At 44.0% G+C, this 19691-nt stretch overlaps 1 protein-coding gene and 1 long non-coding RNA gene across 2 annotated transcripts in view; both read left to right on the top strand.

The window, feature by feature from the left end:
* The window catches only part of LOC141131161 (protein kinase C delta type-like), a 93052-nt gene extending 83531 nt beyond the window's left edge, over window positions 1–9521 (top strand). The window contains exons 3-5 of the mRNA XM_073618205.1: window positions 8216–8383; window positions 9128–9279; window positions 9380–9521. Of these exons, the coding sequence (XP_073474306.1) occupies window positions 8216–8383; window positions 9128–9279; window positions 9380–9521 (462 nt within the window). The remainder of the gene's footprint in view (window positions 1–8215; window positions 8384–9127; window positions 9280–9379) is intronic.
* Window positions 9522–9649: 128 nt separating this feature from the next.
* On the top strand, window positions 9650–11968 carry LOC141133576 (uncharacterized). The gene is made up of 3 exons (XR_012243095.1): window positions 9650–10070; window positions 10672–10793; window positions 11708–11968. It is a non-coding gene; the product is annotated as an uncharacterized lncRNA (long non-coding RNA).
* Window positions 11969–19691: the final 7723 nt, after the last annotated feature.

Here is a 19691-nt window from a genome sequence, read left to right as displayed (position 1 = left end):
TGTTGACCGCGATTTGAAAATGGTGCTGAAATACACAGAGCCAGTTCTCGGCCACTTTCGGCTTCACTCGAGCACCGCCCGAACCTAGCCGAGTACACTTCGGCTAGCTCCGCTCACAGTCACGCCCATCCCGGGCAGGACTACGAGTGGAGCCGAAAGTGAACGAGAGCCCCCGAGAACCGGCTCTGTGTATTTCGGCGCTGGCGGCGCCATTTCCAAACTGCAGTGACACTGACATGTCACTACAGTTTAACTGCAGCCTGGGCAAGGCTGCAAAAGGACACAGGCAAGGCTGCAAATGACACTGGACAAGCATGCAGATGGACGCTGTGCAAGGCTGCATTGATGGGCATTTAAATGTAAGTTTTTTTTTTTCCTTAAAATTCCCTCCTAAACTTGGGGTGCGTGTTATACCGTGTGTGTGTATATGTGTATGTATATGTGTGTGTGTGTGTGTATGTATGTATATATATATGTGTGTGTGTGTGTATGTGTATGTATATACACAAATAACATACTTATATGTAAACACACTGACAAACGTTTAAAAACAAACACATAAAAATAAAAAAAAAATTACCTTTTTGATGTCTAATTTTGAATAAATATAAAAGGAATTAGAAACGCTCTAAATTTTTATATTACCATGACAAAGTAGATTTATGTAAGAAAAATATAGTAATAGTAAATTTTTGGGTTGGATTATAAAAGATTTATGTAAAATATACATATTTCTATAATATGTTTTATTTAAAATCTATATATGTATTAACATTAAAGTGTATATTCTAATTTTATTTGTGTTGTATTTAAAGATTGAATTTAGATTAATAAGTTTTGTGTATTATAATTTAAAAAATTATAAATTATGGTATAATGTCAAAGAAAAATACATATAAAATAAATTTACATGTAAATATGAACATAAAAAGACAAAATACAAACAAACACAATATATCATAAATTAAAGTATATTTTATTAAATTTTAAATGCAATATATTTATAATATTTATTCATTAAAACACTAACAAGATTGATAAATATTTGTAAAGCGAAAAAGATAGAGAGAATACAATAAATAACTAAAGTAAAATAAATATATCTAAAAATACAATTTTAAGAAAAGAAATAATAAAAAAATGCATACCGAGCAATTTAAAAGAACAGCTGATAGAGTGAAATAAAAAATAAGAGATAAGAGCCAAACTAATTAAGATAGAGACAGAATAGCGATCGATTGATGAACGATGCAGAGAAGACATAGCTAGCTAAAAAAATTGTGAAAAAGTCAAGATAAAGAAAAAAAAATGTAGAGTGATTGAGTTTCACTAAGTGATCCTAAATATACAAACATAAAAAGTAAATAGTGATCTAGAGAAGACCGAGAATGAAAGATAAAAAGAGCAAGCTAGAGAAATAGAGAGAAGACCGAGCAAGAGAAAGAATTACAAGTAAAGAAGAGCAAGACAGACATAAAATAATACAATTTTAGAAAAAAGAAAACGTAAAAAACCAAGTAATCCCTCTTTCACACGAACAATCCGTAAAGGTCCGCCTTTCACTTTTTTTTTGCGTACCTGAACAGACCCTCCATAGACCTCTATGAAGCATCGGATGTCAGTGGTGATATGCCCGCTAACATCCGAGCCGCTCTCATAAGAAAAAGTGTAAGACCTCTTTCACACGGGACGGATCCATGATGATCCACCCTGTGAACATCCGCTTGCTCAGCGGGGATCGATCCCCCATAGAGGAGAGCGGCGCTCTGACAGGTCCGTCCCTGCACAGTGTGCAAAGACAGACCTGTCATCTGCCTGCTCAGCGGGTATCCACAGAGCGATCCCCCGCAGAGCAGAGGGGGCTCTACACACGGACACGTCCGTGTGAAAGAGCCCTAAGAGAAAACCAAAGATAGGTTTGAGCGACCAAAATAAAATTCGAGAGAAGAGTGTGTAAAAATAAAAGGGGGAGAAGAGCAAGCTAAAGAAAGTGAAAGAGAAAAGACCAAGTAATATAAGGAAAGAAAAGTAGAGAAGAGCAAGCGATAGAACGAAAAATGCAAGCACTATTTATCAAAATAAAAACTTTAGATAATCAAACAGGCTAGAGACTAATAACGTAAGAGTAGAGCAATCAAGAGAAACTGAAAAGAACAACATAGAAAATAAAAAAGATCACGTGAGAAAAGAAAATCAGAGAAAGACATAAATATAGAAGATCAAAAGAGAGAATGAGAAATGAGTGAGCCAAAACATTTTTTCAAGTTAGAAGATCAAGTGCGCTAAGGAAAGAGAGAATAGTGAGTCAGATAAATAACAAGCAATTTAAAATTAATAAAAATGTAGAGAGAGAAAAGTGAGTGAGCCAAAAAAAAAAAAGCCCGATGAACAAATAAATATGAAAAGGAGAGTAATATAAAAAAATAAAGGAAAATAATAATTGAATACCGACCAATAGAAAAAAAAAGAAGAGAGAAGTGCTTTGTAGAGAGAAAGGATCTAGAATAAAAAATATAAATATAACATAAAAAATATCATTACATATTGCAGGTATAAGTATATTCAACATTATTATATAATATACAATTCCCTTTAGCTTGGTTTTGATAAAAATCAAATCCAATTGTTTTTTCAATCTAGAGAATAAGAAAGAAAAATAAAAAATAATTTTATCGTAAAAAATTATTAATAATAAAACAATCTTAAAAATATGCTATTAGAGATATAAAAATAAATAAAATTCCTACCTGGAATGTAAAGTGAAGAAATGTGATCAAAGTTGTAAAATAACAGTGGCTTAGGATCTGTATTAAAAAAAAAAAAAAAAAATCTAGTGAAAATACATAAAACTATATAAATATTTAACATTTGGAAGGATTAGAGCCAAGATGGTTAGGAGTAATAGGTAATTGTGAAGAGGAAGAGAAGCAGTGTGTATGAGAGATGTGTTAGGGAGGGTAGAAAAAAATAAGCATGGCAGTGAGAGAGGAGACTTTGTAGAGGAATTGGGTTATAGTAAGCAGGAAGGTGGGTGGTATTGAGCATGATTGTGATTTGTAATAGAGACAGTTGGTGGATTGTAGTGAGCATGGAGGTGTGTGGTCGTGGGCAGACTGTTGGGTGGGAGTGGGTAGGCTGGTGCAAGGAAGTGAGCTGAGTGGTGGTAGCAAGTGAGCAAGATGGTGCAAGGAAGTGAGCAGGCTGGTGGGAGCAAGTGAGTAGAGTGGTGTGAGCAAGTGGGCAGGATGGTGCAAGAAAGTCAGCTGAGTGGTGGGAGCAAGTATGCAGGCTGGTGGAAGGAAGTGAGCAGGCTGGTGGGAGGAATTGAGTTGAGTGGTGGGAGCAAGTGGGCAGGCTGGTGGAAGGAAGTGAGCTGAGTGGTGGGAGTGAGTGGTGGGTGCAAGTGAGCTGAGTGGTGGGAGGAAGTGAGCTGAGTGGTGGGAGGAAGTGGGCAGGATGGTGCAAGAAAGTTAGCTGAGTGGTGGGTGCAAGTGGGCAGGATGGTGGAAGGAAGTGGGTAGGATGGTGCAAGAAAGTGAGCTGAGTGGTGGGTGCAAGTGGGCAGGATGGTGCAAGAAAGTGAGCTGAGTGGTGGGTGCAAGTGGGCAGGATGGTGCAAGAAAGTGAGCGGAGTGGTGGGAGCAAGTGGGCAGGATGGTGGAAGAAAGTTAGCTGAGTGGTGGAAGCAAGTGGGCAGGATGGTGGAAGCAAGTGGGCAGGATGGTGGAAGCAAGTGGGCTGAGTGGTGGGAGCAAGTGGGCTGAGTGGTGGGAGCAAGTGGGCTGAGTGGTGGGAGCAAGTGGGCTGAGTGGTGGGAGCAAGTGGGCTGAGTGGTGGTTGGGAGTGAACAGGGAGGAAGTGAGCAGGGAGGTAGGAGTGAATGAGAAATGGTGGAATAGAGGAGACCAGATCTAAAATATGTACTGTAACAACACCAAAAAAAAAATATTATATAGTTTTAAAAATGATTACCTGCAAATTGAAGCACTTTGTTATTTTTCTTGAAAAAAAAACACTGTATTGAGTATTGGATAGAAAATCAGTCTGGAATATAAAATGTAAAAAATATGCTGAATATAATAAAAAAAATAAATAAAAATAGAAGAGAATGTAAAAAAAAAATTTTTATACATATATATCAAGACAAAAATACATCGCTTTAAAAAAAAAAAAAAAAAAAAAAAACAGTAAAGGGAATAGAAAATCACTTTTAAAAACAAAGGCATACATATAACTGCGATGAAAAAATTACTCATTAATATAAATTTGTGAATAAAAAAAAAATAATAATATTGTGAACGCTATTAAAAAAAAAAAAATTTAGAAAATAAAATAATTTAAACCTTTAAAAAAATATATACTAAATAAATACACCGAAATAATAAAAAAAAGTTATAACTTACCTTTAGTTGGTTTAAAAATGCTGCTAATGAAAAAGCAATAGATTTTGCTATTTGCTGGAGCCCCTCGGCACACGTCCTTCTAAGCTGGTTGCTCTGTTTCTGCTAGCGCATGTTCCCTTGTTCACATGAAAACAAAGGGATTCCCATTTTAAACATGGCGCCAGAATACACATAAAATCGCGTCACTTCCGGTTTTGAAGTAACGCGATTCTAGCCCTTAGCTCTGCCCAGTGCCTCCTGGGAAATGGTGACACACATCTCCCAGGGGCATTAGCGAACGGATGAGCAGAGGGAAGTGACGTCTTCACCCCAGGCACTGGAAGAGGCAGATTTCGAGGAACCACATAGCAACAGGGAAAACAAGATAAGTAAAACATTTTTTTTATCCAATTCATTATTTGTGCTTGATTTCCAGCACAGTAAAGCATTTTATGTTTTATGGGTGGAACACCACTTTGATTTGTTTTTGCTTCTTCATACAAAGCCATACAGAGGAGATCTTGTGTGTTGTGAAAATCTCCAGTACAAATAAAGTTGTGTAGAAGTATAATAAAGCACGTGTGTATTGTATACAGAACTCTAGATCCTTTGTAACACCTAAACAATGTGTAAGGTGGAAATACCTCCCATTTCTATCACATGTCTCATGTATAATCCAATGATAAGAATTCTATGCTGGGCACAGATGCCTCTATATAGAGACACATAGAAATGATATGTTTTATATAATACAGATCATTACAATAAAATGTAACAGGAGATCAGTTTGTAACCCCCCCTCCCTCCCCCTCCAACTGTCAGTCTACAAGAGAAATCCAGTGTATGCCCCTCCCCCTCCTTCATACAAAACCATAGACAGACACATCACTGATTTATAACTGAATTCCCCCCCCCCCATGGTTAGACTGTCTTGTTTATCAATGGAGAGCACATACTTCCTTACAGCTTAGAGACGGGGTGGGGTTTATGCAAAGGGAGCGGAGCCTAAGCCGTCACTATGACGACAGAGGCACAGTGGGGGAGCCTAAGCAGCCTCAGCTCATACTTCTTTACAACTTAGACAGGGAGTGTAGCCTGAGCCGTCACCATGATGACAGAGCCACAGGGGGCGGAGCCTAAGCAGCCTCTATGACATCATAGCCACAGCTGCTACAATCAAGCACACAACAGCTGATCAGAGAGCAGACGTGTCTGAGTGACTCTCCCTGATTACTGTACAGAGTATTTGAGCGAGGAGATTATTATACAGATTATTACAAGGAAAAAAAAAAAGACTTTTATTTTTATAAAGAAGATAAAAGCAAAAGAGATGACAACGAGAAGAATTACTAGAGCAATGAGAATTAGACTGGAAGACTTTGACTTCCATGAAGAGCTTGGAAAAGGAGCTTATGGGAAGGTAGTTTAGATTATTAACCATTAAATCACCAGAAGGCTCCATTCACACCCGGAGCGTTTTCTGCCTGATATCTCATAACACACTACAGTTACAAAACGCAGAGTCAAGTGTCTTTATTATCAATGTGCCGTTTTGCCATCATATTATCGCATGGCAATCGCTGTGATGCTGGTCTAAAAGGAGCAAGAGCTTCTTAGGGGCAGAAAGCTTCACTTCAAGACCACAATCCATATATCTCTCAAATATAAATATATATATATATCTATAGATAGAGAGAGAGAGATCTATATCTATGTATTAGAGCTGCACAATTAATCAATAAGAATCAAGATCACAATTCCCCCCCCCTTATAATCTTAAAGCGTTCCCCCCGATTTTTTCTATGTAATTCTCTGCACAGGTCACAGCTGTTAATAATAAATAAATAAAACATTGGCAGTCAGCCAAGTGCCAGAACATTCCTCAGACATTGAGCCTTTGAGTTAAATATAAACTTTGTAGTTTTAGTTCTGTAGATCAAAAGGAATAAATTCTGCGTGTAAAATAAAGAAGTTTAACCTCTTAAATACTGAACCTTTTTATAACACTTGTTGGTTTCAAGTTAAAATATTTTTTTTCCTAGAAATTTTTAGCAGAGACCCTACAAAATAAAATGGCGATTGATGCAATATTTTATGTCGCACTGTATTTGCGCAGCGGATCTTTCAAATACAATTTTTTTTGGAAAAAAATACGCTTTAAAAAATTGTAAAGTTAGCCCAATTTTTTTATATAATGTGAAAGATGATGCTATGCCGTGATAATCGTGATCTTTATTTAAAGCAAAAAAAAATAGTGATTCTCATTTTGGCCCAAATTGTGCAGCTCTAAATATATATATATCTCCACACATACCGTATATACTCGAGTAGAAGTCGAGATTTTCAGCCCTATTTTTTGGGCTGAGGGTGCCCCCCTCGACTTATACTCGAGTCACCGCCGTCTGCCTACATGATCAGCGTATGATATTACCATTCGGCGGCCGTTTACTGTTCAAAAGTCACGCCGCCTCCTCGTCTGTGATACACTGACTGCTGGGAAATGGAGTCTTCTGCCTATCACGGACGAGGAGGAGGCACGGCTTTTGAACAGTAGAATAGCCGAATTGCATTATGACACGCTGATCTGTGCAGAACAGCACACGGAGGATGGAGATTGCCACACAGAGGCATGCACAGGACACAGGTAGGATGCACACATGCACAGGAACACATGCACAGGACACATGCATACACAGGGACACATGCACAGGACACAGGGAGGTATACAGCTGCAGATGGGCATTGTTGACCCTCTTTTTCCACTTACAGTAGCTGTTGCATTTCTCACCCTCGTCTTATACTCGGGTCAATATGTTTATCCCAGTTTTTTGTGGTAAATTAGGACCTGTCATGCTTTATTGCTATCACAAATGAGGTTTACATTTCCTGTGTTAACAATAAAAAATGTGATAATAAAAATTTAAAAGGGACAGTGTCAAAATCATTTTTTTTTTAAAATAAAAACAAAAAAAAGCGCCCCCATCCGTAGGTCACACACACATATGTAAACAGCGTTCATAGTACACATGTGAGGTATCACCACGAACGTTATAGTGAGAGCGACAATTCTAACACTGGATCTCCTCTGTAACTCTAAACTGGTAACCTATAAAACATTTTTAAAGCGTTGCCTATGGAGATTTTGAACCGCTTCCCGCCGTAGGACATCATATGACTGGAAATCAGAGATCTATGTTTTTTTTGATCTGAGGCTTTCCAGGGTAGAAGAGAGATTTGGGATCTTATAGACCCCAGACCTTTCCATAAAGAGGACCTGTCATCCCTTATTTCTATCCCAAGGGATGTTTACAGTGTAAAAAATAAATAAAATTAAAGCGCCCCTCCGCCCCCTTGTGCTCACACGCAAAAGCGAACACATACGTAGGTTGCGCCCGTATATGTAAACGGTGTTCACACCCCACGTGAGGTATCTCCACAAACATAGCGAGAGCAATAATTCCAGCGCCAGACCTCCTGTGACTCTAAACTGCTAACCTGTAATAATGTTTATAAGTACCTTGGTTTGACAACATTCCACGAGCGTGCGCAATTTTAAAGCATGACTTGTTGGGTATAAAGTAACTCGGTATTATATCATATTTTATGTTTTACCAAAAAACTGGCTATTATAGTGTTGTTTTTGCATTAAAATTCAATAAAGTGGCAGTAATAGACATGTGACAGGTACTCTTTATGTAGAGATCTGGGGTTTATAGGATCCTTCCTCTGCCCTTCAAAGCATTGGATTACATAATTTTTTTTAAAAAACATCGCCGTTTACTTCCAGTGATGCACATGGAAAAGATGATGTACTAATTGTTTCTCTCCTATAGGTGTACCTGGTGACTCACCGTGATACTCTTACACGGGTGGCAGTGAAGATGGTGAAGAAAGAGTCGATGGTTGGAAACCCCATCTCCACCCTGAATGAAAGAGAAGTCCTGGAAATGGTGCAGGACAACCCATTCTGTGCCCAGGCCTACGCCACATTCCAGGCAGAGGTAAGTCTATTGTTGGAAACTGTAATGTAGAGAACATCAGGATATCTTCATTTCACCACTTGCCGCCCAAGGATGTCCCTGTATGTCATTCAGCTGCAGTGATTATACCGGGATGATACCCGGGCATCAGGCGGTAACTTTTTTTTTTTTTTACAAGCAGGGAGGTGAAGGTCGTGTCTCCCCCACCACCACCATCCTGGGCACGTCCGTCTCACCGGTCAACCCAGGATTGCAGCCAGCTGACCATAGAAGGTCCACAAAGACCTCTATAGTCTAACAGGAAGTAACAAATATTGTGTCACTTTCGGCTTTGTGTTTACTGGCCGGGTGCAGGCACAGATCGGTCTGATCGGCTGCTTTGGAGGCCAGAACAGAGGTACCTCTCTCCATAGGGTCCTGGCTCTTGACTGGATAGATTGATAGCAGCGCAGCCATTGGCTCCCACTGCTGTCAATCAAATCCAATGATGCGGGCACCGGGGCCAAGTCATACATTTGGCGGCTATAGACACCGAATTATGAACTCGGGAACGTCCCCGCAAGCTAACCCCCAGGGAGAGCGCTTCTCCTAAGGGGTTAGCTGATGCGGGGAGGAGCCACGAGAGCCCCCAGAAGCAATGTATAAGCAGACAGAAGTAGATATAGGGAGATGTCATGCAGGGTATTCTGGTAGAGAATTAGAATTTAACATTCATTTGAACCTTCTAATGGATCCATTCACTGACCTGTCTGTTTCTTTCCCCAGAAACATTTATCCTTTGTGTTAGAATATATGGGACAAGGAGATCTGGCAGGCCAAATAGAGGAGACATGGTTAACCCTCCCCACCATCAGACGCATGTCGGCAGAACTCCTGTGCGGTGTACAACTCTTACATTCCAGAGGAATAATTCACAGGTAAGTATCTTTACTATAAACTTCAATCGATGAACCTGTAATATTGGGATAAGGGGGGGAATTGTCTGAACCACAGAGCTAACACTCTTTTTCTCCATAGGGACCTGAAGCCTGCAAACATCCTAATACATCTCAATGGTCATGTGAAAATTGCAGACTTCGGAGCGGCAGCGACTGGAATGTTTGGACAACCTGGAGGAAGACGATGGAACGTTCCTATACTATGCGCCGGAGGTAAGTAAAGGTCCAGTGATTGGCTGGTGCCATGTGCTCATACACAGGACAAATATCAGACAATCTATGTAAAATTATGCTGGAAATTAATCCATCTCTCTCTGATTTTCCTACAGCTGATCAACGAAGCGCCATACAATCAATGGCAAGATTATTTCTCCCTGGGGGTCCTACTATATGAGGCAGCCTTTCGTGTCCTTCCATTCTTAAGAGGTGGTATTTCACGCCTGCTGGACTCTATAGTGAATGAGACACCATTTTACCCGGACGACGCCGACCCCAACCTGGTGGATTTTCTACAGAGGATAAGTAGTGACAGTAGACATATAGGCTCAACCAATGAGTCCGTCTGCTTTATAAATGGAAGATGCCAGTCTTTTTTCTACCATTATGGTCATCTTATATTTTCCTGTTCTCTTTTTCCCCATAGCTCCTGTGCAAAAAACCTGATGAGCGTTAAAGAGCCATCGCCATTCAACACCACCGTTTTTTTTCCAAGAAATTGGGTGGAGCTGGCCGCAGGGGAGACAGACCCCCCATTTCTTGTCCTTCGCAAGGTAAGTAGAAATTTGGGTTCACCTGATCTGATTCCATACACACAGCTGGGGCCCATCAGAAAAGAAATGACGTTTGTGAGATGTATCATTGTGCTTACAGAGAAGCCGTCAGGACCAAATTCATGAAAAAAGCTGAATATTCCATCTTCCCTTATTAGAATTGTGCAGCAATGTTATTTCCCACATTAGATTTACTGAAATCTGATTCGTCAGTTTGAGGGGAGGAGTCACCTAAGCTCTGACAGCGCTGTCTCCCAACTCCTGAGTGTGCATGATAACAGAGCTCTGTACATACTCCCATTTCTCTTAGGGCTCTGTTATAGGATAGGTTGTACACTGGTAGACCTCAGGAGAGCTCTCACCCCGACTCTCAATATGAAGACTGAGGGGACAAATATAAACCTTTCAGAAATGAGTTTGCACAATTATAATAGTGAAGATCCAGATCCTCAAGTCTGCACAGTGGTGGCCGGTATCTGACATCTCAGTCATATGGGCTTGGATGACCCATAGAGGGGGAAATGGTTCCCAGAGGTCATAGAGGGATTTCTTCTACCCGTTCATGGATCTCATTGTTCTCTCTCTCTCTTTTTTTTTTTAGTGCCACAGAAATCAAGCAAAGAAAAAAATAAATCTGCAGGACATCATGGACAAAGACGAGGCCATCGGAATGGATAGCCATGCAGGAATAGGAATGGACAGTAACATCCAAAGACACAAGAGGTACGAAAGTAAATTATGGAAATCTGACATAAAACGCACCATTTCAGACCAATTTCACAGCATCCACAACCATTATAACCAGCAAACATCATATATCCCGGGACATACAAGGCTCAATTCACTGAACATGAAATCCAAAATTGCGATAAAAGAGCACGTGGTATTTTTCAAAAATGTTATCAATCCATTAAAACCACTAATATCGGCCGTGTGCTATTTCTGCGGTATTTCAGGATAGAAATATACAATGTTCTTTGCACATTTAGCTGGTTGTTGAGAAGCCGGCACCCATAAGCCATCGCTGCTGTCAGCCTCCTAACATACCCCCATAGAGATAACAAGAAGTAGATACATTGATGATGGAAATCAGATGGAATAGTAGAAGACAGTCACATGTGTCCATTATTAGGGATTCCTGGAGACCCCTCTGTACTGGATGGGGTGTCAATAGTGACCGGGGCGGGGGGGGGTGTACATTGGGAGAATGTCACTCAGTGTGCGGTCCGGCCAGACACGCTCCATTTAACAAAAGTCGATTCAATTAACTTCTGTTAAAGGAAACAACCAGAAAATTTTCACCTGTCCAGTGGCTGCATCTAATCAGACAGACGCTGTTTGGGCTGGCTGTCAAAATACACCATCCACAGCAGGGGATTCAGTCTTCCGCACTCAATAGCATGGCAGGAAGAAAGGCTGAAGAAAAATCTATCCATGTATGTCCGGCTTTATTCTCCATGTTGAATAGATATTATAGAGAATGCCATAATGTGACATTCTGTCTGAGGATGATGTCCCAAGGTCAACGCTGGGATTTTATACTAATGAAAGTAAACAGAGTGTGAAATTTGTCTTCATCATTGATCAGGCGGAAAGTAACATCCATTTACTAAATATCACTGTCTCATTTATTACAGAAGAATGGCTGCCCTACAGATCTACATCAAGGAAGAGGTTTCCAAAGAAGAAGGCCACAGAACAGGGACCTTCCATGGACCATGGGGGAGGGGCGGACAAGGTGAAATAGACAAGAGAGGACAAGGGGATACAATGGGTTTTCGGGTAATAGGGATACCATTGGAGGAACGTGATAGGTTGTCACTTAAAGTGTGGCGTTGGACAGATCTATGCCATCTACATCTAAAAAAAAAAGATTCCAAAGAAGAAGACCACAGAACATGGATCTTCCATGGGGGGGTGTGGGGTGGGGGTTTGGGGGAAGTGACATAGGCAAGAGGGGACCATGATGGGGGTAGGGGATAATAGTGTGATGGGTGGACACATAGGGTGTGGGGTTGTACGGATATACACCATCTAGATCAGGAAAAAGGATTCCAAAGAAGAAGACCACAGAACATGGATCTTCCATGGATGGGGGGGTGGGGCGGGGGGAGTGACATAGGCAAGAGGGGACCATGATGGGGGTAGAGGGGTAATAGTGATACCATAGGAGGAATGTGATAGGTGGACACACAGGGTGTGGGGTTGTACAGATCTAAACCATCTACATCAGGAAAAAGGATTTTAAAGAAGACCACAGAACATGGATCTTCCATTAACCATGGGGGAAGGGGACATGAAGACCTTGAACCCAATAACAACCCGGAGATTTCAAAAGCATTTCCACCTGAAAGGAAGGAGGAGATCTTTAGACTGAAGATGTATGCACAGATAGACAGAGCATGTGAGTCGTTTATCCTTAAATCGGGAGGACCGAGATTTTTTTGACCGAAGGCAAGATTAACTCCGAATTGCAGATGAGTTTGGCTACTTGCCCAGGTAAAAACAGGACTAACATATATTTACTGACACACACTGGTCAACATACAATGACTGGCATGCACTGACCTACACACTAACAGAGGACGTCCAGATGTACATAAACTGACCGGTCCATGCTTTAGATAGATGTAGACAGACAATCAAATAAGGAGAGAGTAGATCGCACACACAGATTATAGGATGAGGCATACTACAAACATACATCCAACATTAGAAAAAGGATGACTAGCATCCAGTAGGGTAGCTTAGTGTAGTTAGTGTAGGTCCTGCCCTAGAAGAGTCTACCTTGCCGTGGTGGGCAGGCTTGGAATCTCTTGGTCAAAAGTGTGTCAGCGAATGGGCGAGAGGATCACTAGATCTTCACTTCTGGCCAACTGATTTTACCAAAGGACTCTTGGTTTAATCAAAGTGTATATAGTTGGAAAACGAAAAGATGTGTATAGGTCCATAATTATACTTTCATAAACAATAAAAATTTGGTATATTTACATTTGAATTGCTTCCTCTTTTATTTAATCCTTTCATGACCGGGGGTCATTACCACTTGGATGCACAGTAGGGGTGCGCATCTTCACTGGTCTCACGATTCGATTACGATTATCTGGTCTTCGATTCGATTCCGCGATGCATCGCGATTACCGACGAGCGCAAACAAACTGAAAAATACTGAACCTCCCCCATCAAATGCAGCCTCACTGTGCCCCTCAAACGCAGCCACTTGTGCCCGTCAAACGCAGCCACTTGTGCCCATCAAACGCAGCCACTTGTGCCCATCAAACGCAGCCACTTGTGCCCATCAAACGCAGTCACTTGTGCCCATCAAACGCAGTCACTTGTGCCCATCAAACGCAGTCACCTGTGCCCAAACGCAGCCACTTGTGCCCATCAAACGCAGCCACTTGTGCCCATCAAACGCAGCCACCTGTGCCCAAACGCAGCCACCTGTGCCTGTCAAACCCAGCAATCTGTGCCCAAACAATGCAGCCATCACTAACCCCCCCACAATTACTTTATTTTAATTAATGTTATGTTACAGTAGATGCTGTGCCCCCGCTGTATGTGCTTTTAAAAAAACAATGTCACCTCATACCGAATTTCTCCGTAGTACGATCATGTTACCCCTGGCTCGTCCCGTCCCGCCCCTCTCCGCTCTCCTCTCACGTGTCACCTGAGTCCTGACGTCAGTGGGGAATTCTCAGTCCCGCCCGCTGACTATAGTTATCGCATCAGAAGAGATGCGGGCGGGACTGAGAAATCCCCGCTGACGTCAGGACTCAGGAGACGGAAGAGGAGAGCGGAGAGGGAAGAGCAGAGTGAAGAGGGGCGGGACGGGCCGGGAGTCACATGATCGTAATACTACGGCGAAATTCGGTATAAAGCGACATTTTTTTTTAAAAAAACACATATAGCGGGGGCACAGCATCTATTGTAATATAACATTAATTAAAATAAAGTCTTTTTAAAAATACGCTCGGAGCGCTTTCCCGGGAGGGGCGGGGCTAGTAATGACGTCACAGAACATCTATTTTTCCGGTCCTTATGCATCGATGCCGCATCGGGGACACCCGAATCGCTATGCATCGATGCAACGATTAATTTCAGCACCCCTAATGCACAGGCCACATTTGCAAGGCTGGAAAGGGCTCTATGGCTACTTCCACTTCTGGTGTGTGTAGGGATGTGTAATAGGTGTTTATGTATTAACATGTGTCCTAAACATGTAATGACAAGCCCCCTATGTGACAGTAGTGACAAGGTCCTCTCAATGGAGATATCAGGGGTCTTCTAGCTTCACCCCAAGAACAGGATATGCGATTAAATCCTGTAATGAAACATTCCCCTTAAAGTAAAAAAATAAAAAATGATCCTTTACAAACATGTCATACTTACCTCCACTGTGCAGCTCATTTTGCACAGAGTGGCCCTGAACATCCTCTTTTGGGGTCCATCGGCGGCTCCTCCAGGCATTAGAAAACCCCTAAAAGCGCTCTCCCGAGGGGGTTACCTTGCGGGCTCGCTCCCAAGTCCAGCATTTGCATCCATAGAAACGAATGCTGGACTCGGCCCCGCCCCCCAGTCATTGGATTCAAATGAAATCAAGAGCTGGGACCCCGTGGAGAGAAGGATGGCGCATCCCCGCCGAGGAGATGAAGGGGCTCAGGCGCATAAAACGGGGGGCTGGTGACTGCCAGGTGTTTTGGGATCATGGGGGAGATCAGTAAAAGGAATGATATGACAGGTCAGGGTTCAGGCGGTGACATGAGAGATGGAGGGATCACACATTGCCTTTCTAGCCGGTGATCCACTTTCCCCGTACAGCTGCCTCCTACACCAATTCCGTATCATCACATCGCAACCTCGCCCTGAGGTCCAGTAACCAGAAGTTGTGGGGTGGGGGGGGCTGGTCCGAGAATGCTAAAACTCACTAGCTCCTCCCCTTCCACCAAGAAAAGCTTCCCTACTTCATAAGAATCTGCACTACACCGGATGTGGGAGGAGCCAGGGAGGGACACACCCCCAGATCTCATCACCCCCATGTGCCCGTATATAACACTATCATCACATAGAATACATCCTCCATATGCCTGTGACCCTGTCCTCTCATCACAGGGGAAGGCACAGATCATATAAAACAATGACCCTATAATACATTCTTCCTCTCACTGATACTAATGTAAGGGACGTTCTTCCTTCTAATGGATATACACTTGTGTGCCCTCTAGTGGTCACTCTGGGCTGTTCAATCTGAGTGTGTGCGCTCTTCTTCTCCAGCTGTAGTAGTTGGATTGGCCTGGAGAGGCCGCTATTGAGCTCAGCTAGAGAAGGAAAGCATGCACTGTGCATGCGCAGTTTATACACCCCCCTGGAGTGGCCACTACTCAGTACACAATTTTAGTGTCTAGACTGTCCTGTAAATGACAGATGGGAATAGGAAGAAGGGATTGATTGGTTTTTGTAGAGAGGTCCCCACACCTCCATGTGTAATGGAAGAAGGAGAAGTCTTTTATTGTGGATTGGACAGATTGGTGTCATAGCAGCTTTGAGCCGTGATTTGGTCCTCAGCACTGCCAGGACCCATAAAACCGGTCACCTAATCCACTATGGCTACACTTAGGAAGGACATACATTACACAACAGATTCCAGGAAAGAAAGTCGCTCGATTCCCCCCATCAGCACAGTTGGTGTTAACGGGGGAATCCCTCCAACAGTGATATTGTGTTCTGCCGCCATAGAGCCTTCCCTGCAGAACACAATGATCACCGCTGGTGGCAATAACTGCCGGCAGAGAAAGCATGAAATAAATCTGACAGGTTCATTGTACAGAGGTGGATCAACCTAAGTACAACCAGCCTGCCCATAGATGGATCGAATCTCCGCCGATCCCCGCTCAACCAGCCGAGCTTCCATCCATCTATGTACAATAACACAACTTCCACAGGAGCCCAGAACCCCCCCTTCTCACCCGCAGAGCTGACAGCTCGCTGTCATCCAGGTTCCGGGCTGGCGGGTCGGAGGTCATCCTTCCTGAACGCCGGAGCCAAAAGGTGTGAGGTCACAGCACAACGCAGGCTGCTCCAGAGATGACATGGACTGCGCACAACCGGAGACACCGACAGACAACGTTCTGAAATTAGAAAGAAACACAACATCCACCCCGCCCCTTCACAATAGTCCCCTCCCCCTGACTCTCCAACCCCACCCCTTAACAAGTCTCCTCCCCCTGACCCTCCAACCCCGCCCCTTCACAACAGTCCCCTCCCCCTGACTCTCCAACCCCGCCCCTTCACAACAATCCCCTCCCCCTGACTCTCCAACCCAGCCCCTTCACAATAATCCCCCCCCTGAGTCTCCAACCCCACCCCTTCACAATTGTCCCCTCCCCCTGACTCTCCAACCCCACCCCGTCACAATAGTCCCCTCCCCCTGACTCTCCAACCCCGCCCCTTCACAACAGTTCCCTCCCCCTGACTCTCCAACCCCGCCCCTTCACAATAATCCCCCCTGAGTCTCCAACCCCACCCCTTCACAATAGTCCCCTCCCCCTGACTCTCCAACCCCACCCCTTCACAATAGTCCCCTTCCCCTGAGTCTACAACCCCACCCCTTCACAACAGCCCCCTCCTCTGACTCCCCAATCCTGCCCCTTCACAACAGTCCCCTCCCCCGACTCTCCAATCCTGCCCCTTCACAAGCCCCCTACCCCGACTCTCCAACCCTGCCCCACCACAACAGTCCCCATCCGTCTATGGGTGGGCTAGCCTGTCGGTCAGTCTATTGGTGGGTTGGTCGCTCGGTCAGTCGGTGGGCGGAAGGCCTGTTAGCAGTGGCGGCTGGTGCACAACATTTTTGGGGGGGTGCAAACAAACTGAAAAATACTTTAAAAAAAAACAAAAACTGTGCCCCGTGCCCGCCATCTGCCCGGCACTTACCCCGTGGGACGGCTCCTGTGTCCTCCATGTGTCTTAGTTCTGCTAGGCGTCCAATAAGGGCACCTGTGCCATCAGCTAATCAGGTGACAGGTATCAGACTCGCGCCTCCTGATTGGCGGAGAGGCAGTTCAGTGTTCGAAAAGAAAATAAACATTCACTTTTCTAACACGTCTGGGTGGACTGCGAGTGCAATGCTCTGAGTTCACCTTTTTTGAAGCCTATTAGAGCCTCTGGCTAATCAGGTGCTTCAAAAATACACCCCACTCCCCCCGCCGCTGTAATTCATGTGCCCGGCATCCTGAAAGGGGCAGACACCTGAATAGGGGGTGGCAGACATGGATAGATTAATGCAATGCACAAATCTATACATAGAGGGGGCGGAGCCCGTGTGCCAATAATGGACACACCGCCACTGTAAGCTGGTTGGTTGGTGGGTTGGAAGGGCCTGTCAGTGGGTGGGTTTGTCGGGTTGGTGGTTGGATCGATCTGTGGGTGGGGGGTGTGGTATTGAGTTGGTTGGTCGGTCGGTGGACGGGTAACACACTTGCAGATCTGTACATCCATCTCATGGGGGAAGGGCGGTCCCCGGTGTCCTGGATTGGTCGCTCCATGTAGGACTCAGCTGGCAGTCAGTCAGGTGGGAGGAGTCATGGAATGACCCCGCCTTCATTTCTTCCAGGGTGGAGCTCTGTTCTCCATTCTCTCTGGTCTCCTCAGCTCTCCACGTTACAGGACGTAGGCAGTAGTGCATTTAGGTTTTGTGCTGCCCTAGGCCTGACTAAACTTGTACACCCCCTAATTTAAAAAATGACCCAACCCATCCCTGCCAAGGCCACACCCCTTGCTGTTTAAGACCCGCCCTGAAATTTGGAATTTTCGAGTGGGGACACTAATACTGAGGGCGGGGATAATGGATTCCCTTAGTTTGCATAGACAACAGAAGGAGGCAGACCCCTATGCAGATAGGACGAGTGATTACATATAGGGGGAAACACTACGGTGAACATGTTGGAAAAGGGCAGATTGTTCGCAAGTGAAACAGAAGTGCAAAGTTCTATCAGATTAGCGAATTAGAGAGTTAATCTGACAGAACAGCACCAAGCTCTGTGATGTCACAGCGCTTAGTGCTACAGGGAGCCTGTTTACGTGCCCACTCACGATATTCTGTCAAAAGCTCCAACATGTCAAAATGTCCAACCGCGTGTACTGCACATGTGCGGGAAGGGGTTTCTTCTTCACGTCAGACTGTGACATAAAAGCTAACTACACCAACTCCTCTCAGCGCCGGATCGCACCTTTTAGGGGTGTTGAATTTAATCGCAGCATCGATGTGTCAAGTTTTGCCGTCTGAGATTCAGTATCGATGCGGCGACCAAAATAATCGATGTTTGGATGACGTCACCCGCGCTGTGCCCTGCCACTCCGAATGGAGCCAAAATGAGCCGTGGGCATGAGCCGCAAACGCAGCCGAAAGGCACTGTGCCCTGCCTCTGCAAAATGAGCTGAAGTGAGCTGTGAGCACTAGCCGCGCCCTCTTTTCCTGCCTCCCGCTGACGTCATCCCCAGCCACCCGGCATCGCCATATGTTGAGCTGGCTGCTACAGGAGAGGAGACATGTGGAGCAAGTATCCCCGACTCCCAGTCTCCAGAGAGTCCTCCTCGGCTCACTGTCACACAGGCTGCTGCATTAGACCAGAGAAGATCACGTACTTGTCAGACACTGACAGTTTATATCTGATGCACCATTTATGTGCAAATTTGCCAAACTGTGACCGATTGACCTTAATAAAAAATAATAAACTTGATGGTGGACCTAAACATTAAAAGTGACCATTTTTTTAAATTATGGTTTATGTATGTCTTAGTGATTGATTCACATCAGAACTTCATTGATACCTTTTTTTTTTTTTTTTTTGTATGATTTATGGTTTTGCTCATCACTGCCCCACACATTCAGCCATGAGCAAAACCATAAATCATACCAAAGAAAAGGCATCAACGAAGTTGTGATGTGAATCAATCACCAAGACAATAAGACATACATAAACCATAATTAATGAAATGGCATACATTGTCGTTTGGGGGGACGTTATGGGGACATTATCCGCGGTCTGTGTCCATCTCTTGTACCATGTCTGCAGTCTCTGACCATCTCTTGTACAATGTCTGCAGTCTCTGACCATCTCTTGTACCATGACTGCAGTCTCTGTCCATCTCTTGTACCATGACTGCAGTCCCTGACCATCTCTTGTACCATGACTGCAGTCTCTGACCATCTCTTGTATCATGACTGCAGTCTCTGTCCATCTCTTGTACCATGTCTGCAGTCTCTGTCCATCTCTTGTACCATGTCTGCAGTCTCTGTCCATCTCTTGTACCATGACAGCAGTCTCTGTCCATCTCCTGTACCATGTCTGCAGTCTCTGACCATCTCCTGTACCATGTCTGCAGTCTCTGTCCATCTCTTGTACCATGAAAGCAGTCTCTGTCCATCTCCTGTACCATGTCTGCAGTCTCTGTCCATCTCCTGTACCATGACTGCAGTCTCTGTCCATCTCTTGTACCATGTCTGCAGTCTCTTACCATGTCTGCAGTCTCTGACCATCTCTAGTACCATGTCTGCAGTCTCTGACCATCACTTGTATCATGACTGCAGTCTTTCCATCTCTTGTACAATGTCTGCAGTCT

The sequence above is a fragment of the Aquarana catesbeiana genome, linkage group LG03 (genome assembly GCF_042186555.1).
Source record: "Aquarana catesbeiana isolate 2022-GZ linkage group LG03, ASM4218655v1, whole genome shotgun sequence".
NCBI lineage: Eukaryota > Metazoa > Chordata > Amphibia > Anura > Ranidae > Aquarana > Aquarana catesbeiana.
This window is presented reverse-complemented; position numbering and strand designations above follow the sequence as displayed.